The sequence below is a fragment of the Leucopleurus acutus genome (assembly GCF_964270905.1).
Source record: "Leucopleurus acutus genome assembly, chromosome: 2".
NCBI lineage: Eukaryota > Metazoa > Chordata > Mammalia > Artiodactyla > Delphinidae > Leucopleurus > Leucopleurus acutus.
In genome coordinates, this window is record NC_139143.1 from 45,861,222 (window position 1) to 45,888,739 (window position 27,518).

At 48.6% G+C, this 27,518-nt stretch overlaps 1 protein-coding gene and 1 pseudogene across 4 annotated transcripts; one reads left to right on the forward strand and one right to left on the reverse strand.

The window, feature by feature from the left end:
• CAMK1G (calcium/calmodulin dependent protein kinase IG) lies at window positions 1-27,069 on the forward strand (the record flags this gene model as incomplete). 3 transcript variants are annotated; one of them, XM_082832935.1, is made up of 12 exons in its annotated part: window positions 1-43; window positions 7,966-8,086; window positions 13,897-14,025; window positions 17,663-17,737; window positions 19,828-19,966; window positions 20,603-20,726; window positions 22,098-22,173; window positions 23,250-23,362; window positions 24,119-24,197; window positions 25,652-25,739; window positions 25,975-26,399; window positions 26,979-27,069. In XM_082832935.1, the coding sequence occupies exons 2-12, from the start codon at window positions 7,995-7,997 to the stop codon at window positions 27,067-27,069; spliced, it is 1,431 nt and encodes a 476-aa protein (XP_082689061.1). In that variant the 5' UTR covers window positions 1-43; window positions 7,966-7,994. The 3 variants fall into 3 exon arrangements, with proteins under 3 accessions (XP_082689061.1, XP_082689059.1, XP_082689060.1); XM_082832933.1 differs by lacking the exon at window positions 1-43 and having other exon boundaries at window positions 7,783-8,086; XM_082832934.1 differs by lacking the exons at window positions 1-43; window positions 25,652-25,739; window positions 25,975-26,399 and having other exon boundaries at window positions 7,783-8,086.
• On the reverse strand, window positions 13,166-13,823 carry LOC309958019 (small ribosomal subunit protein eS25-like; annotated as a pseudogene). The gene is made up of 2 exons: window positions 13,805-13,823; window positions 13,166-13,578 (listed from the first exon to the last, which is right to left on the reverse strand). The product of its transcript is annotated as a small ribosomal subunit protein eS25-like (transcript).
• Window positions 27,070-27,518: the final 449 nt, after the last annotated feature.

The following is a 27,518-nucleotide window of genomic DNA, read 5'->3' on the forward strand; positions in this document are numbered from 1 at the left end:
ATCTCTGAGAAGGGTCAAGAGAGTCAAGCAGGTTCCATCTTGGGTGGGGAGATGATCTTTCCCAGATCAGAGGCTGGAGACAGCCCGGCCCCTGGCAGTCCTACTGACTTAAGCTTAACTAGGGCCAAAGACAAGACCCAATAGGCCATAATACAAAGTGCTTAGTAATACCTGATATGGGAACCACACTCTACAGTGAGTAATGCGCTTTTAATTAATCATCTTTAAGACAAGCCCATTGGGCTGGTGGGGCAAAGAGTGGTTCCACTGAGACTCTACAAGGCAAAGCTGGATACTGGTGAAATCCATTTGATGACAATAGCATTTGAACCCAGATCTTCTGACATAGTCGGTGACCTTTCCGTGATATGACAGATAGCTACGGTGCAGGTGTGAGTGTGGGTGTTTTTCTGTGTATTAAGAGCACTCTTTAGAAAGATAGGGCAAAACTTTGGGAAAGAAGCTCAAGGTTAGAGTGAGAAAAGGTTTGAGCTGGAGCCAGAAGCCACTTAGGCAAGAGACAGATGGCCAGCCCCAGACTCAGTGTTGAGAAATCTGAGTGTTCCCGGGATCCAACCTTCCCCAGGTCATCCGAGCCAGCCATGCGTTCCAGGGGGAATCAGTTGGTTGGTGGGATTACAGGAGAGCATCCTAAGGATGAGAGCGGAGGTAAGTGAAATTCCAACAACCACCCGCAGGAAAGAGGCGACAGGTTACATGGTGGGGGACAGGGAGACTGCTGTTGGGGTCTGATGGACTGGGGCTCATGCCCAGCTCTGTCACTTGCTATCTGTTTGATTTGGGGCATTTTTCTTAATATTTCTACCCATCAGTACCTCAACTATAAAATGGGGTTAACGATACCCGATACCTACCTTGAAAGACATTAAACGAGATAATGGCAGGTAAAGCGCCCAGCACGGGGATCACCCAGGTGATCAGTCTGGGGCAGCGAATACCTTAGGGCCTGGGAGCAATTCTGCAATTCTGGCTGCGACTACAAAGAATCTCCTTCCGAGAGACCAGCGCCTCCCTGACCCCCTGTGCCCCAGTCACGCACGTACACGCGGCCAGGACTAAACTGATATCCCTGAGTGACGGGGCCCAGCCGCAGCCTGCCAGAGGCAGCGGAGTGAATGGGCTGCAGCATGAATGGGGTTGGGGGGGGCAGCTCTCTCCAAACGGGCTGCGAGCCAGCCCTACAAGTGCTGGTGCATGGCCATGGTCGAGGGCGAGGGGACTGGGGGTGAGCAGCTACCCCCGTGGAAAGCAAGCTGGTGATGGTGCCAGGGAGCTGCACGGGTTGTGGATGACCGTCACACCCGTGTCCGGGAGCGGGGGAGGGGGAGGGGGAGGCTGGGAACTCAGAGCTTCTTGTGGCTCTTGCCACAGCCATTCTGAGCTCAGCCCGTCCTTCCTCCTGTTCCGTCTCCCCGGGTGGAGGTCCCTCCTCTCACCTTCCAGGGGGCGCAGAACAGTGAGCCTCTTGCGTGCGAGTGGGTCTTAAAGGCAGCGTGTGGTGGACACACATTTACACCTATGACTCTTGAACCCTGCTTAGAAAGGTACCCCAGTGGAGACCAGCCCATGGAGAAACCCAACCCAGGCAGTGTTAACTCTGTGCTCCAACAGATCTCTGCCTTCTTGGTTGATAAAGTAGTTGGTTTGCATTTCAGGGCTACATGTATGAAAAATGATACATCTTCAAACACTTTAGAATCAGAGTGAGATGCGGGTCACACTTGAGAGGCATGTGGGAGCTGAGACCAGCTGAGGAAACAGCAGATTCGCGTCTCCTGCTGTGTGCTCACCCCTATTTAAACTGTTTGTTTCCCCTCTCTCTGCTCAGTGTTTAATCCACGTGCCTATAAAGTGGGCTCACTGCACAGCACTTTAGAGGTTACAGAATGCTTTCATGCCTGTTGATGCACTGGAAGCCCCCAGGAATCCTGGGAAATAAACAGAGCAGGGATCATTAGTCCCATTCAGCGGATGAGGAAAATGAGCGCATTAAGAATAAGTAACACACCCAGCTCTCTCCAGTGACTCTTATGTGTCAACCCCTCAGCCACCAAACAAAGCAGCACAGAATTCTGGCTTGTCACTGCAGCAGGGTTTGATTAAACTTAAATGTGGGTTTGAGCCTGAAATAAACTGCAGGAGGCAATTGAAAAATGACCTTCCTCAGTGATTTTGGGAACAGAAACTGGCATGCACAGTTGGCCTTGGAGATGTCAGACTAGGGGGAGGGCCGGAGATGGAGCCGGTGTTCCTGGGAGGGTCTGTCCAGCCAGAAGTCTTCAGGAGCTTTTCAGGTCCAGAGCCCGAGCTCTGGCAAGCTGACCAGCCACTTCAGCTGCAGCCTATGAATTGGAAGTAGGTTCTGATGGCACACACAGACCCAGCCACGTGCCTGTGCACCAGGAGGAGAGCAGGGCTGTGAGTGATGACAGCAGGCTGCTGGAAATTTCATCTATTGCTCATTTATACAATCACAGAACATCAGAGCTGGCCTAGTCCCCACTTTCCCCAGTAGGCTCTGAGCAACCATAGATTCTCTAGATGCTAGTAAGTGTTGCAAAAGGAAAGCATTTACAGTTACAGTCTAGTAAAGTTGAGGGACACTCTAGGTTAAAGAGCATGAAGCAGGTGTCTTTAACAGCCCCCAGAGCCTTTAATAAGCTAACACGGAACATGAATCTCCAAGAAGGGGCATTTAGCAAATCTGCTTTGCTTACAGAGAGTCTCCTAGGACTAATATTCTAAAAAACAAATGTCAAGGAACCCTAATCTAGTCCATTCTCCTCTTTTTACTAAGGAGAAAGGTGGAAGCCCAGAGATGTACAGTGATCTGCCTGGGGCCGCACACTTCTTGGTGCCGAGTCAAGACTGGAGGCAGAATTTGACCTCTTTCCAGTGTGCCTCTCAACCCAGAGGATGATGAGAAGTCCAATATAGGCCAGAGTCCAGGAAACTGTGTCAGGCCAGACCCAGGAAAGAGAATGTCCCAGCTTTAGTCTTCTGGCCCCTTTATAACCAAACAATTTATATATTGCCATGATTCTGTGTGTCCCAACCTGGAGACAGGGAGCACATTCTTATGTGCTTATAAGACAACTGATAACCTCCCTCCCAAGACACACAGTCCTTTCTGAGTCATGCTCTCAAGGAACGGAGAACCCCAGAAGTGGTCTTAGGGTGGGCAAATCCCTCTGGGGTCAGTAAAGGAGCCACACCTGGTCCCGTAGGAAGGCTCTGAGGCTTGCCCACCATGCCTCCAAGTCATTCATGCCTCCTTGCTCAGAAGCCTCAAGTGAGAGCACTGGAGAAGGCTCTTCCCATAGGCAGAGTTGAGAGCCATTATCTGGAGTTGTAGGCTGCAGGGATGCTACTCGAAGATTCTCCCCTTCCATGTGTCCATCTCCTCTAGTTTACTCGTATCCAGCTTAGGAATCTACTGTGGGTTTGGGAAACATACATTGGATCGGACTGAACTGAATGCCTCTGGATTCAAACATGGTGCCCCCGAGATTCTGGGACGTCTCATCAGGTGGGGTGACACTCTGAAGCAATTAGCCCTGTTGATTAATTTTTTAAAAGCACCTCAGAGCAGAGTCTTAAGTGGCTATGACTCAAGATAGTAACCTTTGGCTAAAGAGGCCATGTGGACCAGGGCAGGCAGGAGTGAGTGTCCAGAGAGAGGGTCCTGGGCAGGGTGGGGTCATAACATGACTTGGTACCTACGTAATATGGTGATGGCAACGAGGAGGGCCCTGAAGATAAATGTCACGTGCCTTCGGGTTCTGCCTGGGGCTAGTCGCTGCCCCTGTGACCAGCTGGAGCCTGGGAAGGAGAGAAGGACAGCAACGCTCCGTGAAAGAAGCATGTGAAGCGTGCCTGCCTCCTGGGCTCACAGCCTGAGCATCTCTCCGCAGCAACTCATTAATAGGCAGGCTGGATGCCACCCGCCTATTCCCAGAAGCTCAGAAAGCGCCACACTCAGGGGTAGCGTCCACCTCAGGACTGTGCCGCCTGCCCTTTAGGAATAACTTTTCCCTCTGTAGTCTCCTCCCCAGCTATGGAACTTTTTCCCAAGAGATCAGGAAGGTCATCTGTCATATGGAAGACCATACAACAGAGCAGGAACTAGGAGCCTGGTGTTGCCCTGTGGTGGGGGTTACTTTAGAACCAAGTGAGAGCAATATTGGAGTTTCAAACTTCTCGGAATTTTTCTTTTTCTCTGAAAGGGCCTCAATTACAGAAGTCGAGAGAGGAGATGGAGGATTTTCAGAGAAAGAAGCAGGATGCAGCAATAGAACACCCCTGCCCCCCATCTCAGAGCCCACAGTTAGACCCCCCAGCACACAGGGCACCGGGGCCCTGAGGTTTCTCCAAGGTCAAGGAGGGGTGGGAATGAAGTGGAGTTTCAGATCAGGGTCCCTGAGCTTTCCATGCGTCTCTGAAGATGGAACTAAATTGTTAGGGCTGAGTGTATGGGAGGAGGGGTGGGCGGGAAAGATGTTTTCTTATAGCCAAGCTTAGGCTAAGAATACTATGTTTTTAAGCTATTTAAGAGCAATGGGAAAGAAGGAACAGTGAGTACAGATCTGCTAATGTGGTGGCGATGCTTCCTGGAAAGTGGACCCATCAATCCACGGAGGCTTCAGAAGGGGGAGTGACGCACGCCCCACTGATGGGCCTGTGCTGGAAAGAAGGCCCTTGATTGGCTCTTTCCCTGGAAAAGGGGCATCTACAGCCCAGTTGTTCTGTGGAGGGGAGACACAGAGAGGGAGTCACACAAACTAATCCTGTTGATAGGCTCCTTTTAAGGTCCAGCCCCTGGCCCTCATCCCCTACATCCTTCAAGACTTCTCAGCTGCCCTGTGTCTATACAGTAAGAAGCAATTGGTCCAAGCACAGCTCTGATAAGTGGAAGCTGCTAGATTTGGGGCTAAGGATCTGCAGAATAGTATCTGGCTAAAGATAGCCCTCTGTTCCAATATTTCATCTTCCCCAAAGCAATCTCTGCCAGTCAGGGTTCATTTGTCTCCACCCTGTAGACCGTGCCCTCGAAGTTTAAGATCAGCCCGCCATTGTATGCCTGGCGAGTCCTCCTCTGGCCCCTGCCTGTGCCCTGAACTGCTGTGGTCCCTGTGGGCTGCCATCCTGCCAAGAGGAAAAAATCAACAAATGGGCCTGGAGATACAAGGGTACACCAGGTCTATGTTCAGCTGTATCGAATGCTAAAGAATGCTTAACATTTCCCACATGTGCTTTTCATAATAACAGCCACCAATTATTATATAGCCAGGTTGCACATTTACACCCTAGACTAAAATGTACAAAGAAGATGTAGCTTCTTTATTTCCTATAAAATCTTCCCCATGAATGCCCACCCTACCAGGCAGCAAAAACGGTACAAAGGGCAACTTTACATTTGAACTTGTCCATTATAGCATCTCAGGTTTCATAAAGAGTCTCATTTGGTTGATCCAGTATCTTTCAGGAAAACACAGCCTTGAGATGGTCTTTTCTCCTCCTGTTCTATTTTCAAGGTAGCCTTTTGTGTTATAAGGTACTTACTTGACCTGTTTGTGGCAGGGGAGAAGAGGGCCCCCTACTTATCAGGGACCTCAGATCCCTGAGAACTCACAGAGGCTGACTAGCCACCTCTGAGGTGTGCCTGGTCCCATCTGGCCCCTGGGGCATCAGGCCGACATCCTCCACTAAAGGCCTGATTCCAGACATTTGCTTCCACGTGAGAAGCCCTGATTGTAGCCGTGTCTTCTTCTGGACCCTGGTTGACAGGAGCCCTAGCAACTCTATATCCCCTCACCAGGGCTGTGGGCAGAGGTGAGCCAGTAAATGCTTAACGTCTGGTTCTTGGGGGATGGGGCGGGGAGTGAAGGAGAAGCCCTGATGGTAGCGTTTGCCTGTTCCTATGGTGTAAATACTCCCACTGTGGTCAATTCCAAGCTAACAACATGAGGCCACTGAGCATGGAGTTTGGTCAGCCGTGAGTCCAGCCCCAACAGGCCCTGAGGAACTTCTGACCCTGCAGGTCATGTGACACTGACTCACTCACCTCCCCGATCTGGGCCTATCCCATGATGACTGTTAAATGTGTTGAAGTCAGAGTTCCTCCAAGGCTTAGGGTCTCCCACCAGCAGAGTCCTGGGGAGCCCATCCATCCATGTCACCGATCTGCCCCATTCCTAGATGGACATTTACTACAAGAAGGTGAAAACAAGCTGTGTGTTTCTGACAACTACACCGTCTGTCTCCCTATCTCCTTCTCAGGATCCACTTGAGCCAAAATCGTCAGTCTTTCCACACCTCTTCCTCTTAGCAGGGACCATCCTTGTGTCACATTCTTCTTATTTCCAGGGTCTTAAGCCTCACAGTTGTCACTTAAAGGCAGAAAAGGTTTCCCCCTGTATCACAGAACCTATTTTATGACGTGAGTCCTCCCCTGACCTTCATCTAAATAAGACCCTTCCTGATTATCCCTCTAACAAGCTCGGGTTTTGTTCTTTTATGATCTACCCACACTTTGTCACTGTATACATGTTAGCTGACTTGTTCGCTTCCTGACCCCTCCAGCCTCCCGGCCCTAGGAAGGCAGAGCCATCACCCGTGCTCTTCACCTGACCACCGGGTTATACACTAAGTACCATAAGTAATTTTACCTTGCAATGAAATGTAACAGGAACTCATTTGTCTAAAAACGTATTGAAAAACATTAATTAAGACACTAGAACTAGGTGTCGGGGGCTAGAATGCAGTGTGATACAGTGAGGGATGCATAGCTTCTGTTCCTAGTCTTGCCTAAGAAATCTAGACTGTAAACAATTAGCTCTATAACTTTGGCTAGATTATCTGATCTTCAGATAATCATTCTGAATCATCCTTATAAAAGATTTGAGATCTGCTCTATCTACCTCACTAGAAGCTAAGACCACTTCTCTGGTTCTCCATTTCTCATTACATCAGTCAGAGTCCCAACAGGAAACAGATGACATATATTGATCGACAGGGAGAGTTTACCGAAGGTATTATTTAGAGGGATACAGTCAGGGTACATATATGTACAGCCCCTGGCACATCATAAGTGTTGACTGTTGAATAAATATGGTATTGAGAGAACTCATGTAAGCTCAGGACACAATTCAACTCAGATTTTAATGAATAACTGTTTTTCCAGCACTGTGCTAAATGTGGTGGGAATTGCAGAGGAAACACAATGCTCATTCATCTAATATTCATTCATTTAACCCATAAGTTAAGAACAGTAATGACTGGAGGTGGCATCAGAGCTGTGATAATAGAAAGAAGGGCGGCTGACCCGGTAGTCTGAATAAATACTTGGGCGATTACTTGGTATCTTAAGAAAGAGCCCAGATGCCTTCAAGGTGGATAGTCCCATGTTAATCATTCGTGTATGTCTTATCGCGCTTACGTATGTTTGTACAAAGTGGATTTTCCACTACTAGACTCTAAACTCCATGAGCATGGGGCAAGCACAATGGGCATGCAGTAGATGGTCAATAAAATTTGTCTTGGTAGTTTAAAAAGCAAATGGAGGGCTTCCCTGGTGGCGCAGTTGTTGAGAGTCCGCCTGCCGATGCAGGGGACACGGGTTCATGCCCCGGTCCAGGAAGATCCCACATGCCGCGGAGCGGCTGGGCCCGTGAGCCATGGCCGCTGAGCCTGCGCGTCTGGAGGCTGTGCTCCACAACAGGAGAGGCCACAGCAGTGAGAGGCCCGCGTACCGCCAAAAAAAAAATTTTAAAAAAAGCAAGTGGAGAGAATAAGTCTTATTTTTGCCAATTACCCGGGTTTTGCTTCCAGTCCTTCCTTCCAGTTGTTACATGCAGGATGTATTTTAGATTCTTTTTACAACTTGTTCTCATCCGATTGGAGGAATTATCTGATCAGACCCTTTCTTCCCTTCCTCAAACCAAGCATCCGCAGAAGCTTCAACTCTGGAGGCAATGGGTCGGAAGGAAGAAGATGACTGCAGTTCCTGGAAGAAACAGACCACCAACATCCGGAAAACGTTCATCTTCATGGAAGTGCTGGGATCGTGAGTCCTGGGGCTGAGGATAGGGTGGCCGGGCTGCCTGCTGTGGGGAGTCGGAAAATAGTCATCCTGGGCCAGCAGAGAATGATAAACTGGGCTGAGGCTGCTGTAACACTATCTCAGTAGCTCTCAGGGAATAGAGTAGGGGCTTCAGGGGGTAGATTAGGGAAAGGCACCTTGGGGTAATACAGGGGACAATCCAGCCCTTTCCCCAGGGTTCTGCCTCCTTCATCCCAGAGGCCCCCGCCCTGCTTCCAGATCTGTGACAACTTGTGAGTCCTGCCCTGGTTGCAGGAAAGAGGAGTTCTGGAGCATCTCTGGAGACTCAGTGACTCTAGAACCTTCCTGGGCCTCCTCACCCAGCTTCCTCATTTTCCCCCCTGCAGCGAACAGGTCAAACCCACTGTCTGCTATAGACAGAAAAAGGAGCTTCTGAGGCTTGGAGAGTGGATGGGTTACACACACCTGAATCGGCTCCCACCACCACCATCCTTTCTGCTCCATATTTAAGTACCATGTTGGAAAAATAAAGTCACACTGTAGCCAAACTCCTACCAGCCTCTGGGGTGTCTGTTCCTTCCCCCTTGACAATGATTACATGGCTGGTGGAGCAGAGACAGCCTGTCTGGAACTGACTCTCCACTTAGTCCCACCCCTCCTCCGAGAGGTCACAGCCTCTGACACAGGCTGGCACCCACTCCAGGCCACCGGCTCCCAAGGCCTCAGAACCCAAGCTGGTCAGCCAATTAGTCTGGGCTAATTGGGCTGGGGACATGAGGGGCCCTTAGTGGGCTGTCCACTCAAGCCAGCTTTCCCTTTAGCCAAATTGGCTAAGTTTAGCTCCCTCCGCCTGGCTAGGAGGCAGTGACCTCAGGCAGCGGCAGCTGCCTACACTCTCTCTGCAGCCGTAAAGGAGTCAGCTCGGCCCTGAGAGGAGGCCTCTGAGCCCTCCCATCCCAGGCAAGGGTGACACTCCGCACACAGGGGGATCTCAGCGGCCGCCATGGTCATCAGAGCCTCCACCCTCCATGGAGGGCCATTGTAAAGTTGCGGGCGGCTAGAGAGGGGATTTGGGGCAGGAGAGAGAGACAACGCCCATGAGTGAATCTGAAATGATTTGCTAAGCAGCCCAAAAATCCAGAGAAATAAGCCCAGGTTCACAAGAGCGTACTCACCAAGTGCTCAGATTTGTGCTATAGGATTCTGAGAGGCAGCACATGCCACGCTTACAGAGCTCAGTGAGGGCTGCCAAGCAGCTTCTAAACCCAGGAGGACATTGGAGCCACCTGGGGAGCTTATGCCTCTAACTTTTAACTGTGAAAATGTTTAAGTAAAGAAAAGGTGAGGGCTTCCCTGGTGGCACAGTGGTTGAGAGTCCGCCTGCCGACGCAGGAGACATGGGTTCGTACCCCGGTCCGGGAAGTTCCCACATGCCGCGGAGCGGCTGGGCCCGTGAGCCATGGCCGCTGAGCCTGCGTGTCCGGAGCCTGAGCGTCCGGGAAAGGCCACAACAGTGAGAGGCCCATGTACCGCAAAAACAAAAAAAAGAAAAGGTGAAATAATAGTACAGTGAACTCTGATATACCCACCACCTAAATTCAATAGTGATTAACATTTTACTAATTTGTTTTACATACACACAAACACACACTCACACACACTGCATTGAACTATTTGTAAACAACTTGAAACATCATGACACATCACCTCTGAGTCCTCTGTCGGCCCTGCCTAAGAATGAGGGCATTTTCTTCTATGTTCACAAATATCATTGTCACACTCAAGAAAATGAATAATTCCCTAAAATCATTTTAGTCTAGGGAATTTTTGAAAAATACAAGTTCCTGGTCCCAGACTACTAAGCTGAAATTTAAGGGGCTAGGACCCAGTGGCCAGGCATCTATATATATATATATATTTGTTTATTTATTTATTTATTTATTTATTTATTTATGGCTGTGTTGTGTCTTCATTACTGCATGCAGGCTTTCTCTAGTTGCGGTGAGCAGGGGCTACTCTTCGTTGCAGTGCGCATGCTTCTTATTACAGTGGCTTCTCTTATTGCGGAGCACGGGCTCTAGGCGTGTGGGCTTCAGTAGTTGTGGCACGTGGGTTCAGTAGTTGTGGCTTGCGGGCTCTAGAGCACAGGCTCAGTAGTTGTGGCGCACGGGTTTAGTTGCTCTGCAGCATGTGGGATCTTCCTGGACCAGGGATCGAATCTGTATCCCCTGCATTGGCAGGCGGATTCTTAACCACTGTGCCACCAGGGAAGTCCCAGGCATCTGTATTTTAAATGTTGCTGGTGGCTCTAATGTACCCAGCCCAGCGCTAATTTGAGGGAAGCAGGTGGACAAGACAGGGCAAGTCACAGCTGTTGCAGCAGCTAAGGCTGAACAAAAGCTAAGAAGAAGTCACCTCTTTGGTGCTCAGGATGGGGACAGGCAGCCCCAGGCTGCAGACCCCACAAAGTTACCCAGGTGAGGTGCTCTCCACAGAGGGGGCAGCTAGACAGAGCTGATTCCCCTGTTCAGGAAGCGCCAGAATCCCATGACAAAGACCCCTTTCCTCTAGTCCTCAGCTCCTCTGGAACAACCTACCAGGGAAAACAGGCTTTTGTGAAATTTGCCCAGATGCCACCCACAATTCCGGGGCCCTGGGTAGCTGTAGGGACACTGGGCAAAACTTGTCCATTACAGAAGGTACATCACCCAAGTCCCAGGCCTCCTCGTTTCACTGCCAAGGAAGAGATTTTTCTTCTTGGTTCCTCCCTTCCTCTCCATCACCCAGGCTCCCAGCAAGAGCAGAGAGCTATTCAGAGCAGGAAACGCAAATCAAGATCTATTGCAGCAAGCGTTTGCTCCTGGCTCTGAAGCCTCTGCCCATCTCGCCTTCTGACCCAAGCAACCTTGGCCACTCAAAACTAGCTCTCTGCTCCCCAGTCTGACAAATGGCACAATTAAGTCTTCTAATCCCTCTCCCCTGCCCCCACCACACACACACACACGCACACACACCACACCTCCCACCCCCGTACACACGCACAATGCAAGGCTGCCTGAGCCCAAAGAGCAGTAATTACCACAACATTGCACAACCCTAGGAGATACCACAAACTGCCGGATCCCCCAGGAAGGTTTGATCTCATTTTACAAGTGGACCCAAAGTGAGTATCAGCTTTGAAATCAGGGGACCATCCATGTGTGGTTCTAAAGATACAGGTGAAAGGGGAGAAATCTGAAGGTGGACCCAAGAACATCACAGGTGGAAGGAATCTTTAAGGCCATGTGGTTCAACTCTCCTTTTACAATAAGGAAGGTGGGGTCTCAAGATGAGTAGAACACACAGATAATCCCAGTCCAAACTTCCTACCCATCCATCCACCCATCCACCCATCCACCCATCCATCCATCTATCCATCACACAAACACTGACTATCTTCCATATGCTGCCAGGCACAGGACCAGGTGCCTATCCACATTTGTCTCTCCTCATTCCCCGCCTCACACTCTAGCAAAAGAGGCTGGATTACCCGAGGCAGCCCTGCCTCTCCCTGCTGTTTTGCACCTCTAGGCTTTTTCTCATGCTTCTTCCCCACCCCCACCTGAAACATCACTTCCAACTTGTTTTTTCCCTAGGCTAACTCTCACTGATCCCTTAAAACTGAGCTCAGTGTGTTCTTAAGTCAGAGGGCCACAAATGATGTGCTTCTCCGCCATCCCAAGTGGTCAGTTTGGACACATTAGGGAAAAGCGCCCTTTTCTCTAGCTTGCTGTCCAGGGCGAAAATGTTCTTCTAATTATAGTATGAAAAGGTACAGTGGCTCCAAGGTGATGGCATCTGCTGGAATTGTACAGTGTGTAACCGCCCAACCATAGCAGAGGCCCTGTCTTAAGTGCGCATTTTCTGTGGTCTCATAATACTTCCCGCTGATCTGTGTCTCTCACGCTAGATTCTAAGCTAGACCAATACGAATCCCAGTGCCTAACACGGAGAGGTTCTGTCAGCTCAACAAGTATTCATGTAATGCCTAATAACATTTTTCTAAGTGAATGTTAATTGCTCATTTGTCTGTGCTCTTCACTAATTTACAGGCTCCTTGAGAGCAGAAACACTTCCCTTTTTATCTCTAGTGTCTAAGATTCAGTAGGTGCTCAATAAATCTTGATTAGAGGGATGAGTGAATGAATGAATGAATGAATAGAGCAAGCTCTGAAGGCTCTAATTAACTCGGTTCCAAGTGCAGCTGGGGGAAACAGGAAACACCAAGTATTTTCTAATGCAGATTGTGAATGTCCTTACACAAGCCTGATTGCTGTTGGGGCTTCATGCTAGAATCCCCAGATGGCAGGGGAGAGGATGGCTCAGCTATTTCCTCACCTAAACTCTATCGCCTCTTGTTACAATCAGGTGTTCTCCCTACTGGTATTCAAATAATAATCGTACTAATAAGAATAATAGTATCTAGCACATGTAGTTTACTAGATCTCAGGAAAACTTTTATGCACTTATGTCTATAACTCAGGTACTCTTCTAAACAACCTTATGAATCAGATACTATTGACATTCTCACTTTTCAGATGAAGAAACTGTGCATACGCAAGTTAAGTGACTTGTTACCCAAAAAGCTGAGGTTCTAACGTGGGCCATCAGGCTCCAGCGTCCACTATTTGCTAACTGCTGTTATGGCCTTGTCTCCAGAGGACCCCCTTGAACCAAGAAGCCTGCAATTCGGAATCCTACCCTGTGTTCCCATTGGGTTCCATCGTTTCTGTCTTCAGACAGCCTGCCCAGAGCTGCTGAGTTCCATTTTGTCCTCACAGATCCTACTGAGCGAGAGGATGCTCATCTCCCTTGCCGCTAATCATTGGTTCAGGGCAATCATCGGTATCTAAAACAGATACAAGAGTCTTTTTTCTCTCACTGTCAGAGCCCTGTCTCCCAGTGCTACTTCCAACTGCCACACAGTGACCACACAGCACACCACATTGGGAGAAGCCAAGTAAATTGACTCTGCAGTGGCCTCTCTTCTCTTTTGATTTAATAAAATTTTATTTTTCAAAGTGTACAGTTGGTGGGACCTGTTCATGCATCTTCACCAGCAGCTGGGGCATCTCAACACTTGGTGTTTCTGGTGTAAATTACTTGAGCTCTATGCTTTGAAAGCAGCTTAAAAATCCTTTCCTAAGGAGCTGCTGAAGGGCTGCCCTGGCCAGGGAACCAGGAAGCTTCAGTCTCTCAGAGACTGCAGCTGGGATTTTTAAGCTTCCAGTTGGGAACTTCTTTACGGAGTTTCTTATATGTCGCTTTGTCAAACAAGACTAGGTTATCGAGCTTGTCCCGAACTTTGCCTTTGGACCACTTCTTCTTTTTGGCCTTGCCCCCAGATTTGTTCACTGGGCCTCTGTCTTTCTTGGCCGACTTTCCAGCATCTTTCTTCTTCTTGCCGTCCTTGGGCAGCACAGTGAAGTCAGGAGAGCAAGAGCTATCACTGCCGCCTCGTTAAGATCAGCAGTGGCCTCTCTTTAATGGGTTTGCCAAGTGGAGGGGAACCATTATCAAATTATGGAACTAGGCAAGAGGAGCCGCCTAGTCCCTGAGTCTGTAATAGAATCTTTTCTTTCCCACGTGACAGGTGAAAGAAAGAACACAAGGCCATGTCAGATGGGGTCTGCCATGGATACAGCTCCTCGGGGTGCCCACGATGACAATGAAATGACTTACCAGTCCCACCTTCTTTCATCTACCCATTTTGCCTCCAGCAATGCTCTCTACCGGCCAGTAATAATTTTTATCTCTTGGTGTCTTCTACTCAGAGGAGCTTTTTCAGAAGTTTTCCTGGTGAAGCAAAGGGTAACTGGGAAGCTCTTTGCCCTGAAGTGCATCAAAAAGTCACCTGCCTTCCGGGACAGCAGCCTGGAGAATGAGATCGCTGTGTTGAAAAAGTGAGTGGGTCCTAGGGTTGGTCGAGTGCAACCGTGGGATCACAACATTTCCTTCACAAATTACCTTCGAGAAGGACTGGGGCTGAATTTCCACATCCAAAGGTATTACTCCCTTCGACTGAGCTAATGGGTCGGTTTGATCCCTCAGCTATATTAGCCAGACAGATGATTTTCTTTTTTTTTTTTTTTCAGCAAATTAACTAGTGATCAACTGATAGCAGAGTTGGTTTGTGTACGTAAACCACAGGGTAGTTAGCTCAAACGACCAAAAATCAATTGAAGGCCAACACCAGGATGAATCAATAATTAAGGAAGCAGCACAAGATTTGGAAATGAGCCTCAGTTTCTTCCAAAGCCAATGCAGGTTCAGCACCCCAACTATCATGAGGGAGCTGACACTAACATATCGTCAACTGTTTAGAGTGGGACTCATGAAATAAGCCCTTGTGGAACCCCTATGGTGAACCAAAAGTTTACTCAGCATCAAGACCACAAGGATGAAACCAACAAAATTCCTTACCCTCAGGAGCTCGCATTTTGTGAACAGAGTCAAAGGTGCCCATGAGTAGCACCAGTCCCATTGGATGTGAGCCACACAGCAAAAGGCAGAGTTCAGAGGAGACAGAGATGCAGTTGCCTATATGTGTGTTTTCACGAGTATGTGTTTCAGGTACATTTTCAAAGAAGACAGACCTTGATGGATGAGTAGAATTTTGTGGAGGCAGGAGGGGCAGTACAGAAAGGGAAGTCTGGCCAAGAGTAGCGTCAACTTTAACACAGAATCATGGACAGGCAAGGGATGTTAGGGGAGAGTTAGAACTGGAAGCCCCTGAACTGAGTGAGTACCGTCAAGGGACAGGAGATGAAACTAAAATGGTCAAGTGGAATCTGATAATAAAGGGTCTTAGATGCCGTGATAAAGAATGTTGACTTTATTCTGTGGGCAAAGAAAAGTCATCAAAGGATTTTAAGTCAAAAGTCCCATGATCGGATTTATATTTTAGAGCCATCCCTCTTAAGCATGGTGGTGGAGGATGGATTGGAGGATGCCAGCCTAGAGGACAGGAGACCAATTGCCAGACTTTCTCAATAATCAAGGCAAGGGATGAGGACGCAAGCAAAGGTAGTGGCAAGATCACGTGGTGGCAAGAAGACTGGGTTCAAGAAATTTTTCAGAGAGACAGGTGATTAGGTTTGGGGGTTGGCTGGTAGGAGTGTAAAAAAGAAAAGCATTAAAAAGACCCTGAGAAAGTAGGATCTCAAAGAGATATTTGTACACCCACATTCATAGCAGCATTATTCGTAATAACTAAACCATGGAAGCAACTCAAGTGTCCATCAGTGGATGGACGGATAAGCAAAATGTGGATATACATGCAATGGAATATTGTTCAGTCTTAAAAAGGAAGGAGATTCTGCAGTTTGTTTGCAACATGGATGAACTTTGGGGACATTATGTTAAATGAAATTAGCCAGTCAGAAAAAGATACATACTGTATGATCCCACTTATATGAGGTACTTAGAATAATCAAAATCATAAAGACAGAAAGTAGACAGGTGGTTACCAGGGGCTGGGGACAAGGAATAATGGGGAGTTATTGTTTAATGGGCATAGAGCTTCAGTTTCACAAGACGATAACAGTTATGGGGATGGACAGAGGTAATTTTTGCACAACGATGTGAACGTATTTGATACCGCTGAACTGTACACTTAAAAAATGGTTAAGACGGAAAAAAATTGTTTATCATGAAACATATTAAAGTGTAAATAAAATATATATGTATAATTTAAGAAAAAAAAAACCCTGAGATTGAGCTGTTATGTGGACAGTCATATCATTACTTGGGATAGCAAATGAAAAGGATGTGTAGGCTGAGAGGAAATAGAAATCGGTTGCAATATATTGAATATAAATAAATATCCACCTATCTCTACATAGAGGTAGGTGTCTGGTAGGATGTTAGAGATGTAAGTCTGGGCTTCAGGGAGATTAGGGTAGAGACTGTAAACTCATTGAGAGCAAGGACTAAGGTGGTCTTTCTTATCATTGCATTGTATCACCAGTCCCTAACGGCACAGGTGCTCAATAAATATTTGTTCAGTGAGTAAATCATCGATAAATTACTGTTAGCATCGTCAGATTATAAATGTAGTTGAATCCATCATGTAGCCACTGCATGGGGTCTGTATTTTTTTTTAATATCTTAAAGATGCTAGCTACTATTGATTATGTGTTTTCTATTTCCCCAGGCACTGTACTAAGCATTTTACACGTCTTATCTCTTTTCATCCTGATATAATTCTATGGGAAAGATGTACTTTACAGACAAGGAAAGTGAGGCTTAGAAGATCTGAGTAAACCAGCCAAGGTTACCCAGCTAGTAAGTGCCTGAGTCAGACCTGAACTCAGGTCCAGCTGACTCCGAGTCTAAGTTAACCCTTGTGCTGCACAGCCTTGAGTAAAACTTCTTAGAGACTTTCCTCCTGGATGGGCATGCACAGAGATGCTGCCTAGAAACCAGCCCCGCAGCTAATATGATAATTCTGCTTGCCTCAGCCTCTGAGTAATCCCAGACAAAGGTAATCTAGGGCAAGGTTTCTTGACCTCAGTGCTATTGACATTTTATTCTTTTTAAATATCTTTATTGGGGTATAACTGTTTTTCAATGTTGGTTAGTTTCCTGTGTACAACAAAGTGAATTAGCTATATGTATACATGTATCCCCATATCTCCTCCCTCTTGCATCTCCCTCCCTCCCACCCTCCCTATCCCACCCCTCTAGGTGGTCACAAAGCACCGAGCTGATCTCCCTGTGCTATGCGGCTGCTTCCCACTAGCTATCTATTTTACATTCAGTAGTGTATATACGTCAGTGCTACTCTCTTACTTTGCTCTTGACCTGTTAAACCAGCTAATTCTTTGTTGTGTTGAGGGCTCTCCTGAGCATTGTAGGATGTTTAGCAACATTCCTGTCTCTACCCACTAAATGCCAGGAGCACTTCCCCCCTCCCCAATCGTGACAGTCAAAAATGTCACTAGATATTGTCAAAGATCCCCTCAGGGACAAAAGAGCCCCTGCTTAAGAATCACTGATCTAAGGCATCCCACCGAACTGACCCTCAAAATGAGCATCTGTCTTACTTCTCACAATATCCTGGAACAATAATTTTGCAGCACTTCCTCCGTGGTTACCCATGAGGAGGCTTAGCTAACCAAAATCCCACCTGTTGAGGGATCACACTTCATGCGATGTTTCTGAAGGAGACCTGGATACCCATTTTGTAGAATAACCTAGTGATCGATGCTCCCCTAGCCTCCCTCAGTTCTTTTAACTTTCTCTTTTGGTAAAGTTTAAAGAGATTCCTGGAGTAACAGTGAAGTATTTGTTCCCTGAAGTCACGAGGATCAATTACCCATTCAAAAATATGAACTGAACACCATTCTGGGAATCTTTTCTCTGGAATTTCTTTGTGACTGCCTACTTATTAGGAAGGCTTCACAAGGACCCTATCTTCCTAAACATTGTCAACAATAGTCTCTGAAAGAAATTAAAGTCCAGCTGGGCTAGATCTGTGTTCTTTGTCTGGACAACCTGAACCATATGTCTTTCTCCATTACCCTTACTCTTCCTCAGGATCAAGCATGAAAACATCGTGACCTTGGAGGACATCTATGAGAGCACCACTCACTACTACCTGGTCATGCAGCTGTAAGTAGAAGGTGACCTGCTTCTCCACACATGTCTCTTGCGGGGCCTTAGAGGACTAGAAGAGGTTGGTCAGTGATGAGGGAAAGATGGTGATTAAAAGACAAATCAAGAATTAGTGCAAGAGACCCTGAAATGCCAAGAGTTCCTTCTGGTCATGGATTTGTCCTGAGTGGACCGAGGGGTAAAACTAGGGCTGATGATTGAGTTGGTATGTACCAGTGTAACCTTACCACTTGTTAAAATATTTCCTACCAGTCAGCAAATAGCTGTGGCCCTAACCTGTCCATCCTTCCCTGCTTCCCTATACCCCCAACTTTCTGGACCTCCCCACAACCCTACAATTGAAGGGGTAATGCCTGACATAGCAGGAGGCCTCCAGAACCTTTCTCTGGCACCATAGCTTGAGTCCATTTTAACCAGTCAGTCCATGTCCTCTTAACCGGGCATTAAATATTTTAACATCCTCCAGGGTGAAATTACCATGAGAGTAGAAGCCACAGGTAGAGAGATATCAATTCAATAGAAAGAATGACTTTCTCAAAAGAGAGGCACCCAGTGTTAACAATAAGCTGGTATTGTGCGTGTGCCCATGGGTAGGACAGAAATGGTACCTCATCAGAAAGGTGTCCATGTCACTGTCATATCCAAATAAGAGCTATGCCTGAGCGTGACTGCTATAGGGCGGGTCAGTGCTCCTGAAGGCTCAGCCTTAGGCTCAGAGATGCTTCTGTGTATAAAGTACACACTCACACTCACACTCACATCACCCGACAATCTCAGCACAGCTGGATGCAATGTTTTTGACTGACAGGTTGATTCCTCAGAAATTTTAATGAGCTGACTCAGGCTGTTCACTCCTGGGCTCACCTGAGGCCCAGTGAATGGTGGTAGCAAGTAGTCAAGGGAGTGAGCTTGGAGGGGCCCAGAGCAGCACTCACAAGTAAGCAGGGACCATGTGGCACCTTCATGAGGCCAAGTCAACAGAATTAGCACACAGTCTTCCAGGTAGGAAGGTGGGCAGGTTTAGATGTCACCAAAGTACGTCAAGCCTCCTAGAGCACAAGCTCCAGGACCCAGACCAGTCTGAGTCAGGAATTCATACCTGTGTACAAAGAGTATCTTTCTCATGGGCCCCTGGCTCCCATAGCAGAGCCCAGAGCTTCAGGACAGAAACAAAAGGAGTAGGATGGTGTGCATTTTGATTAGAGAAATTCTACTTCCTTATTGCTGCATGGTGCTGTCACGTGTGTATATTCACAACCAGTGTCACTTGCAGCAACTACAGGGAATCAGGTTGCATCATAATGCATAGAAATAGTAAGAAAGTGACAAAAAAATAAAACAGTCTGTCTTAGGAGGGAGTGAGTTCTCTGCCACTGATGTGTTCCAGTACTGTCTAGAAAACTTGGCAAAAATAGTGGAGAGAACGTTCAAGACATGGGGGTTGGACCTGACCTTAAAGCTCCTCTGAATCCTCAGATGCCATACCATGTGAGCCTAAAAACACTATTACTATTAGAGTCACTATATGACTCTACCTCATAATTTCAGCTTTAGGTAGCTCAACTTTCCAAAATGAAGAAAGAAATCCTGGCATAAGCCCAGTTAGCCTCATCTGCACTTCTCTTTTCTACTTTGTCTGATTTCAGCTTCACCTCTCCCTTGCATCATAGCTTCCTGTGTCCTAGGCCAGGAAAGAAGGCAGCTAAGAAACGTGTCCACAGGAAGCAATTATTGGCTTCCTTTTTTTTTTTTTTTTTTTTGACGTATAGTTGATTTACAATGTTGTGTTAGTTGATTATTGGCTTCTTGCAAAACCCTAACCAGAGGCATTTTGCATTTAAAAAAAAACTTTTCAAGGAGAGGTCAATGGTTGACCCAAATAAATGACTCCCTAGTGATATCATTCCAGGTATCCAAAGAATGTGTTCTGAGGTTGGAGTAGTTCTCCCTGCACCCCTCAAATCATAGTCTGTGGGTACTTGCCTGTTCCACCACAGCTATGTCCCCAGGGCTACAGAACAAATGAATTCATGTCCCTTTGACCTGAAATAAGTACTGGATTCCTGCACTTGCCCCTGTGCCCACAGTGTTTCTGGTGGGGAGCTCTTTGACCGGATTCTGGAACGGGGTGTCTACACAGAGAAGGATGCCAGCCTGGTGATCCAGCAGGTGTTGTCAGCAGTGAAATACCTCCACGAAAATGGCATCGTTCACAGAGACTTAAAGGTGCCAAGGCGGGGCCCTCAATGGGAAACAGGGAATGACCCTTTAGGAAGCTACATGAGTCATGGGAAGTCTAAGCTCTGTAAAATGAGAGGGCTAGACTAGCTCATCCCTCAGATTCTAAAACAAATCTTGGGTGACAACAATCATTGTTCATTTGCACCTCAGCCTTTTCCTGAACTTTTCACTAGGCCTCACCCAACTAGGTTACCAAAATAATCCATACATTTCTTGAATTTAGCCACAGTCAAATTTAATAAATACTTATTGAAAGTCAACATTGCAACAGACACCTACCAGACTTTAGAGAGATCAGAGAAAATAAACTAAGGGCTGGTTTCCTCAACAAGCAAAACAGTCTTAGGGTAGTTAGAGATGAGAAGAGGGAAGGGTTAGTACATTAATAGTTATAAAGCTAAGCAAAGTCAGGGCCAAAACCAAAACTCAAGGTGCTGGGTTAGAGGGGTTGAAGGTCCGGTAGGAAGAAGGAAGGAAGAATGGAGGGAGATTAGTCTGGCTTTGAAGTCAGAAGCACAGGATGCAGCTCCCTAAGAAATTTCCTTCCCTCAGGGGAAGGAAAGTGATGCTTGTTTCATGTGATTATATCGTGCATTACATGATATTTCTCTTCTCCCATAGCCTGAAAACCTGCTGTACCTCACCCCTGAGGAGAATTCTAAGATCATGATCACAGACTTTGGCCTCTCCAAGATGGAGCAGAATGGTGTCATGTCCACTGCCTGTGGGACCCCAGGCTACGTGGGTGAGTCTAGGAACAGAAGGGAGGTTGACCAGTTGGCTACACTCCACCACATGGATGTTATTCATGAAGAAGGATTGTTGTAAGGAGACAGGGGTCAATTTCAGGGGTGATCCTGGTAGTACAGTCACTTATGAGGTTTAGGGCCAGCCAATCCATCTGGACCCTCCTGCTCACAAATCCTACATCTTCAAAGGCATCCTACCCCTGAGCCTTCCCACTCCTCCTATCTATACTTTTGCTCTCACTTTTGCAGACAGACTCCCTGCCTTTATCTAGACCAGGGACAGAGAAAAGATCACAAACCCAGAGATCAGTAAATTGCTGAGAGGTTGGCCACTAGACCTCCTTCTACTTTCTCCCAGTCTGGAGAAGACCTCAGCCCCCCAACTGGTGGTATCCTGGAGGCACAGTGTTGTGTTTGAATCTGAGGAACTCAAATATGGGTCCCCAAATATACACCCAAGAAAATACCCTAGGAAACTGGCAGAAGTGGGGCCTCCTGCCTAACAGCCCTATAGGCTTCCAGGGCCCCCCAAAAGGTGAGAGCAGGCAGGGTACCAGGAGAGAGCATTCATGGGATCTAGGAGGGAGAAAGCCAAAACTCAGAGCATCCACTACTGCCCCTTCCCTCTTAACCACTCATCACCTGATTGGGGCTGGGAGTGGGAAGAAGAACCCTGACTCAACAGAGGGAAGCTTCTCTCTCCCTAAAAGAGAGGTTGGTCACTTACCAGCACATATTGAGTCCATTGGATACAAATCCCTGGTATCTGGGATAAATGCAGACAGCAGCTCACTACTGCCTTAGAGCTCCCAATCAGGGGAAGACATGGCCCATTCCCTCATGGAGCTCTTGATCTGATGGGGTAGACTAAGCCCTGCCCTCAGAAGGTAACAGAGACTGATGGGACAGTTACTACTCAATGGAAGTCCTCAATTAATGGAACGTCTGCTTTCAGGGAGATCCCAGTCTAGTGGGAGAGACAGCCTTTACCTTGCAGATTTCCCTGTCTGCAAGGAGACACAAGGTCCCTGTACTGGGGGGTCCCCCATCTGAGTGGGGAGATATAAGCCCTGCCTCCAGAGAGTACTCAGTCTAATGGGGAAAACATAGCCCTGGAGATCCCCAGTCTGATGGGGGAGTCATAGGCCCTGTTATGGGATCTTTCAGTCTGACGGAGGAAGATTTAGTCTGCTGGGAAAGACATAATTAATCCCTGCCCTAGGGGAATTTTCAGTCTTAAAAAACAACACTATCCCAGGCGCTACCCTAGTCCTCTTCGCTAAGCTGCGTCCTGACACTTGTCCCTCACCCCTCAGCCTTCTCTCTTGCCCCTGCTCAGCTTTGACTCTGCCTTTGGTTTGCTGTAGCTCCGGAAGTGTTGGCCCAGAAACCCTACAGCAAGGCTGTGGATTGCTGGTCCATTGGAGTCATCACTTACATATTGTGAGTAGAAGCTGGCATTGGCTCAGTTCCTGAGGAATCTCAGCGCCTGCTCACCCTTTCTTTTCTCCTCCCCATCTCAGCTCCTTGAGTAGCATCCACCTCCAAAGCACATGCATGTACACACGCACGCACACATGCGCGCACACACACACACACACACTTACGCACACAGCTCCAAAGGCTCTTGTCCTGATCTCCACCAGGTTATAAAAACAGAGCTCAGTGTGAACCCACCGTTCAGCCACATGGCACTCCCTCTTTAAGCACCCCACCCCCATTTACTGGATATAAATGTATTGAGTCCCACTCTGTGGAACGCGCAATAAAAGAGGGAGAAGCCAAGCTAAGCTTAGAAGCCAAGTGGGCAAAATGTTCACATCTCAGATTTGTCTCCTGGCAACGTCAGCCCAAGGCAAAATGATGGCCTGGATGAACCCGAACCCGGTCACTGCTCCTCTCCACACGTTCTCAGGCTCTCCTTTCCAAACCTGCTCACCGCCTCTTCCCCAGCACCCCTTCTCACCTATAGCAAACTCTGCTCTTAGGAAAATAACCTGTGATTAGTCATTTACTCCTTAGTGTGGATACATTTCTCTATTTCCTCAGCTTATGTTGAATAATGCTTCTCGTCATTCATCTACTCAACAAATATTCACTGACTTTCTGCTCTGTGCCAATCAGTGGTTTAATTACTGAAGAATGGCGAACAAAGGAGCCTAAAAAATCCCTCATGAAACTTACATTCAAATGGACATTTCTACCATCCTTCTTAAAAATAGTTTATATATCATCCGAGAGTCAGGGGAAGTATGTGGAGAGGTGGTGAGGGTTTGGGGGATATAATGATCAAAGAGGCCTTTCAGGGTGGCCTGTTCCAAGCTTTGACTCCTGCATAAACACTTGACAGAACCTGCATCATTCCTGAATCAGAGGCAGACCCATGTCCTGGTCACACTGCTGGTGGGGACCTTTATGTTGCCTGCCTGTGTATATAGTGGGAGGCTGGACAGAGGGGAGAGGTTGGCCCAGGGAGGATGGGGTCGTTGAACAGCATGTACCCTCCTATTCCACTGCAGGCTGTGTGGGTATCCCCCCTTCTATGAAGACACTGAGTCTAAGCTTTTTGAGAAAATCAAGGAAGGCTACTATGAGTTTGAGTCTCCATTCTGGGATGACATTTCTGAGTCAGGTAAGACCAGCCAGTGTGAAGGACAAAATAACAGGCTCGAGGCAGAGGCTGCCAAGAGACAAGAGCTTAACAAAGGATGCCAGTCCTGGCTCTTGACAGTCCCTGGGGAATCTAACAGAACAGGCTCCAAGGAAAGTGGAGAAATCTTCATCTGGGTCAAAGGCAAAGTAAGTGATTCGCAGCTCAGGTTAATGCTTTTGTTTTCCTGGAGGCAGAACCGCAGTATGTCTGGTAACAGTGGAGGAGGTGGTTCAGATGAGGGGCCGGGAGGGCAGAGCCAGGCACAAGGGAGTGTTCCAGGCAGGAGTGGCAAAACCAAGGCCAAGTTTTGCCTTTCACGTATCAAGATCAGGCGTCTGCGATGTCTGTGTGTGGGAAGGTTATCAGTGTTTGTTGTTGGGTCCATTAAGTGGGGGTCAGAGCTGGGATAAGCTAGCATTCACACGTGTGCCCACGTGCAGTGCTGACCCCTGACTGGTGCAAACGTGCACCCGCATGGCATCAGGCACGTTGGTGCCTCGTGCCCAGAGATGTACCTCCAGTGTTGGGTGGGTGACACGGCTGCATAGAGCCTTTCTGGTGGTTTGTGGTGGGTTGTTGTTAGGTGGTTTGGTTTTTTCTCTCTTTCAAGACTCTTAAAATTGCCTCTTTGGAAGATGAGCTAAAGCTTTCAGTGCCACCCACCAGCCTGGAAGTGAATTTCCATCAGTCATGAAATCTGGTCCTTATCTGCTGTATCTTTGATTGCTCCCCCAGCCAAGGATTTTATTTGCCACTTGCTGGAGAAGGACCCGAATGAGCGGTACACCTGTGAGAAGGCCTTGAGGCACCCCTGGTGAGTGAGGAACGGGGGATGGGCTCTAGACCCTCACCTGTCGTTCCACAAATGCTGACTCGTTCACAGCGTGTTTCCCTGGAGTCCGCTTGCCCTAGCTGTTTACTGTTTGACATCCAAAGGGCACATACCAGATCCAGCTAGAGAAGAAAATAGCATTTAAGTAAGTGGATTCTGACCCAATGGTGGCAGCTGGGTCGTCTAGTCAAGTTCAGGAGGCAGATACAGCTAGACAGGTAACTTTGCCCTGTCCTTAAGAGCATCATTTTACTCTGGGATCAAAGTCTGTTCCATGCAAGGTGCGCTGAGAACAATCACAAAGCAACCAATTGGTAAAGCAGGTAAATAAAGTCTTGAAACACTTCTTTTTTCATGCTACACCCCTGCTGGAAAATTTACAAGCTCCCCAACTGCCACCACAGCAAGCCTGGATTTTCCCTAATCTGGCCTGACCCGTTACCTCCAACTTCATTTCTGAGGATTCCCAGCGTACCTTCTGTATTCCAGAAAGGCCTAATAGCTATATTGCTCTCCCTGCCCTCCCCCGCCTTCCAAACCAAGTTTTTCCCAAATTACACCTTGGATCATACCATTCTCACCACATCGAATGCCCTGCAATCGATGTAGCATTCTTCAGGCTCCAGAGCAGTTTTTGTCCTTCTCTAAAGCCCCGTCTCCTGCAATCTGGACAGACCTCCCGTCTTTCCTTATCCATTACACAGCTCACCATGAATTACTCTAGTTGATGGCATGAAACAAGGCTTCAAACCTACACTGTAAGCCCCTAGCGATCAGGGCCACGTCTGTTACTTCTCTGGGTCCCTAAGTACCTAGAAAGTATTATGTACGTGGCAAGTGTCTGAGGGACACTTAAGAGATGGATGAATAACAGGCTGAGGGGACAAGAAAAGGGCAGCCTGTATTGGGTGGCTTTACTGAGGAAGGAGAAGGTGGGTTCTGAGCAAAGTTTTGAGCCAAAGGATGGTGACAGCCCAAACGCCCTCTGACATGGGGTGGGGGGATGGGGTCAGTAAACTCTTTTTCTATAAAGTGCCAGATAGGAAATATTTTTGGCTTTGCTGGCCGTATCGTCTCCATGGCAACCACTCAATCTGCCCGTTGCAGCTTGGAAGCAGCATAGCCCATAGCTGAATGAACGGGCGCGTCTGTGTCCCAGCAAGATCTTATTTACAAAAGCAGGCAATGAGTAGATTTGGCCCACAGGCTATATAGGTTGCCCACCCAGCTCTAAAGCAAGTTTCTAAAGCATAGGCCCCCTATGGCCTGCCCAGCGGAAAGAGGAGCCCTGCCTCCAGCCGCTTCATAGCTCCGGCTGCCCTTGTCCTGAGGCAGTCCACTCAGTTTACCCTGGACCTGCATGCCCAGCCCCCTGCCCAACCCCTGGCTGAGTCCCTGTAACCACCACTAGCCAGGGGTCCCCTCCACGTCCACAGGATTAACGGAAACACAGCTCTCCACCGGGACATCTACCCGTCAGTCAGCCTCCAGATCCAGAAGAACTTTGCCAAGAGCAAGTGGAGGGTGAGTGGTCCTCTCCAGGACGTGGGCAGGCTGTCTAGGCCCTGGAGGCTGGGCTGGGGCAGCTAGGGGAGGGGCTTTCCTTGGAGTCTCCCGGCAGACCCTGGAGTTCCCTGAACCCTCTCTGAAATGAGAACTGCACACATCGGTTCAAGAGGTCCCAGGGCAAAGGGAAAGCTTAAGCCTCACGGCCCTCTGAGGATGGAGACGGCCAGAGACTGGTCTCGTATCTCCTCAGCAAGCCTTCAACGCAGCAGCCGTGGTCCACCACATGAGGAAGCTGCACATGAACCTGCACAGCCCAGGTGTCCGCCCAGAGGTGGAGCACGGGCCACCCATCACTCAAGCGTCTGAAGCCTCAAGACCCAGCTCCCCTGAGTTCACCATCACCGAGGCACCCGCCCTGGACCAGAGTGTGGCCCTCCCTGCCCTGACCCGGCTGCCCTGCCAACATGGCCCCCAGCCCACCGCCCCTGGGGGCAAGTCCCTCAACTGCCTGATCCACGGCTCCCTCCGCATCAGCAGCAGCCTTGTGCCCATGCAGCAGGGGCCCCTGGCCGTCGGGCCCTGCGGTTGCTGCTCCAGCTGCCTGAGCGTCGGGACAAAAGGGAAGTCCTCCTACTGCTCTGAGCCCACGCTCCTCAAAAAGGCCAACAGAAAACAGTACGTATTTTCAGCCAAAGCCCAAGGCCTAGCCCTGCTCAGCCTGGGTCTGAAAGAACTCAGGCAATGGAGCTGAAAGAAATTGACCAAAGAGCCTCTCCCATTTGGGGGCAGCTCTGTAGGGTGGAAGAGCTCTGGATGGGGGGGGAGGAGGGGGTCAAGGGAAATGCCTCCAGTCCTGTCCGCACCCCTCACCAGCTGTGTGGCCACTGCCTTTTCAATCCATATCTCTGTTTCTAGTTTGCTCATCTGTAAAATGGGTTGACTGGATCATACCTGTTCAGCCTGCCCCACAGAGGTACTGTCAAAGTTTAGTGAGGAAACAGGGATTATAAATGCCTGCAGAAAGCTGGGTAGATTTGAGTGGTGGGCATTAGATTCCTTGAGTTTCCAGGTCCTCTGTGTTTTGGGGGGGACATTGGGGGCTTGGTTATCTCATTCATCTTTTCTATAAAGGCTCGTACTTTCTGAACCTCGTAAAGGGAGGGCTGAGTGGCAGCCACAGGCACGGAGAGTTATCCCGGCTCTCCTTCCTCCTCAAATACTCCATCATAGCCGGCCGCTCCATTTCCTTTCCAGGAACTTCAAATCGGAGGTCATGGTGCCAGTTAAAGCCAGCGGCAGCTCCCACTGCCGGGTGGGGCAGACTGGAGTCTGTCTCATTATGTGATCCCAGGGGCCTGTGTCTATGTCACTACAATTTTCAGGTGAGGGAACTAGAGGGAGGAGGGCCAGGGCCATGGGCTCAGGGGGAAATCGCAGTCACAGAGTCTCAGTGATGGGGTCCAAGGGGTACCAGAGGCGACAGCACCACCCCCACCCTGAACCCCCTTCTTCTGCAGGAGAGATAGCTATTCACCTCTTCTCTGCCTTTCCAAACCTGGAGTCTACGCTGCAGTGGGAAGAAGGGAGAGCAAGACGAACAAGGCCTGATCAGAAGCAGCAGACAGCTGCCACCTGGGACAGACCCTCACAGAAGGCCCAGGAGTGAGTCCCCAAGCGTGGAGGCTTCACCGAAGCTGTGGGCGGGCGGAGCGGCACCCGAGGCTTCCAGGTCCCCCTGGCCTGCCTGCTCCGTGCCCCCAACCCTACGTGCCGTGGCTCTGCAGAGTGTCCGTA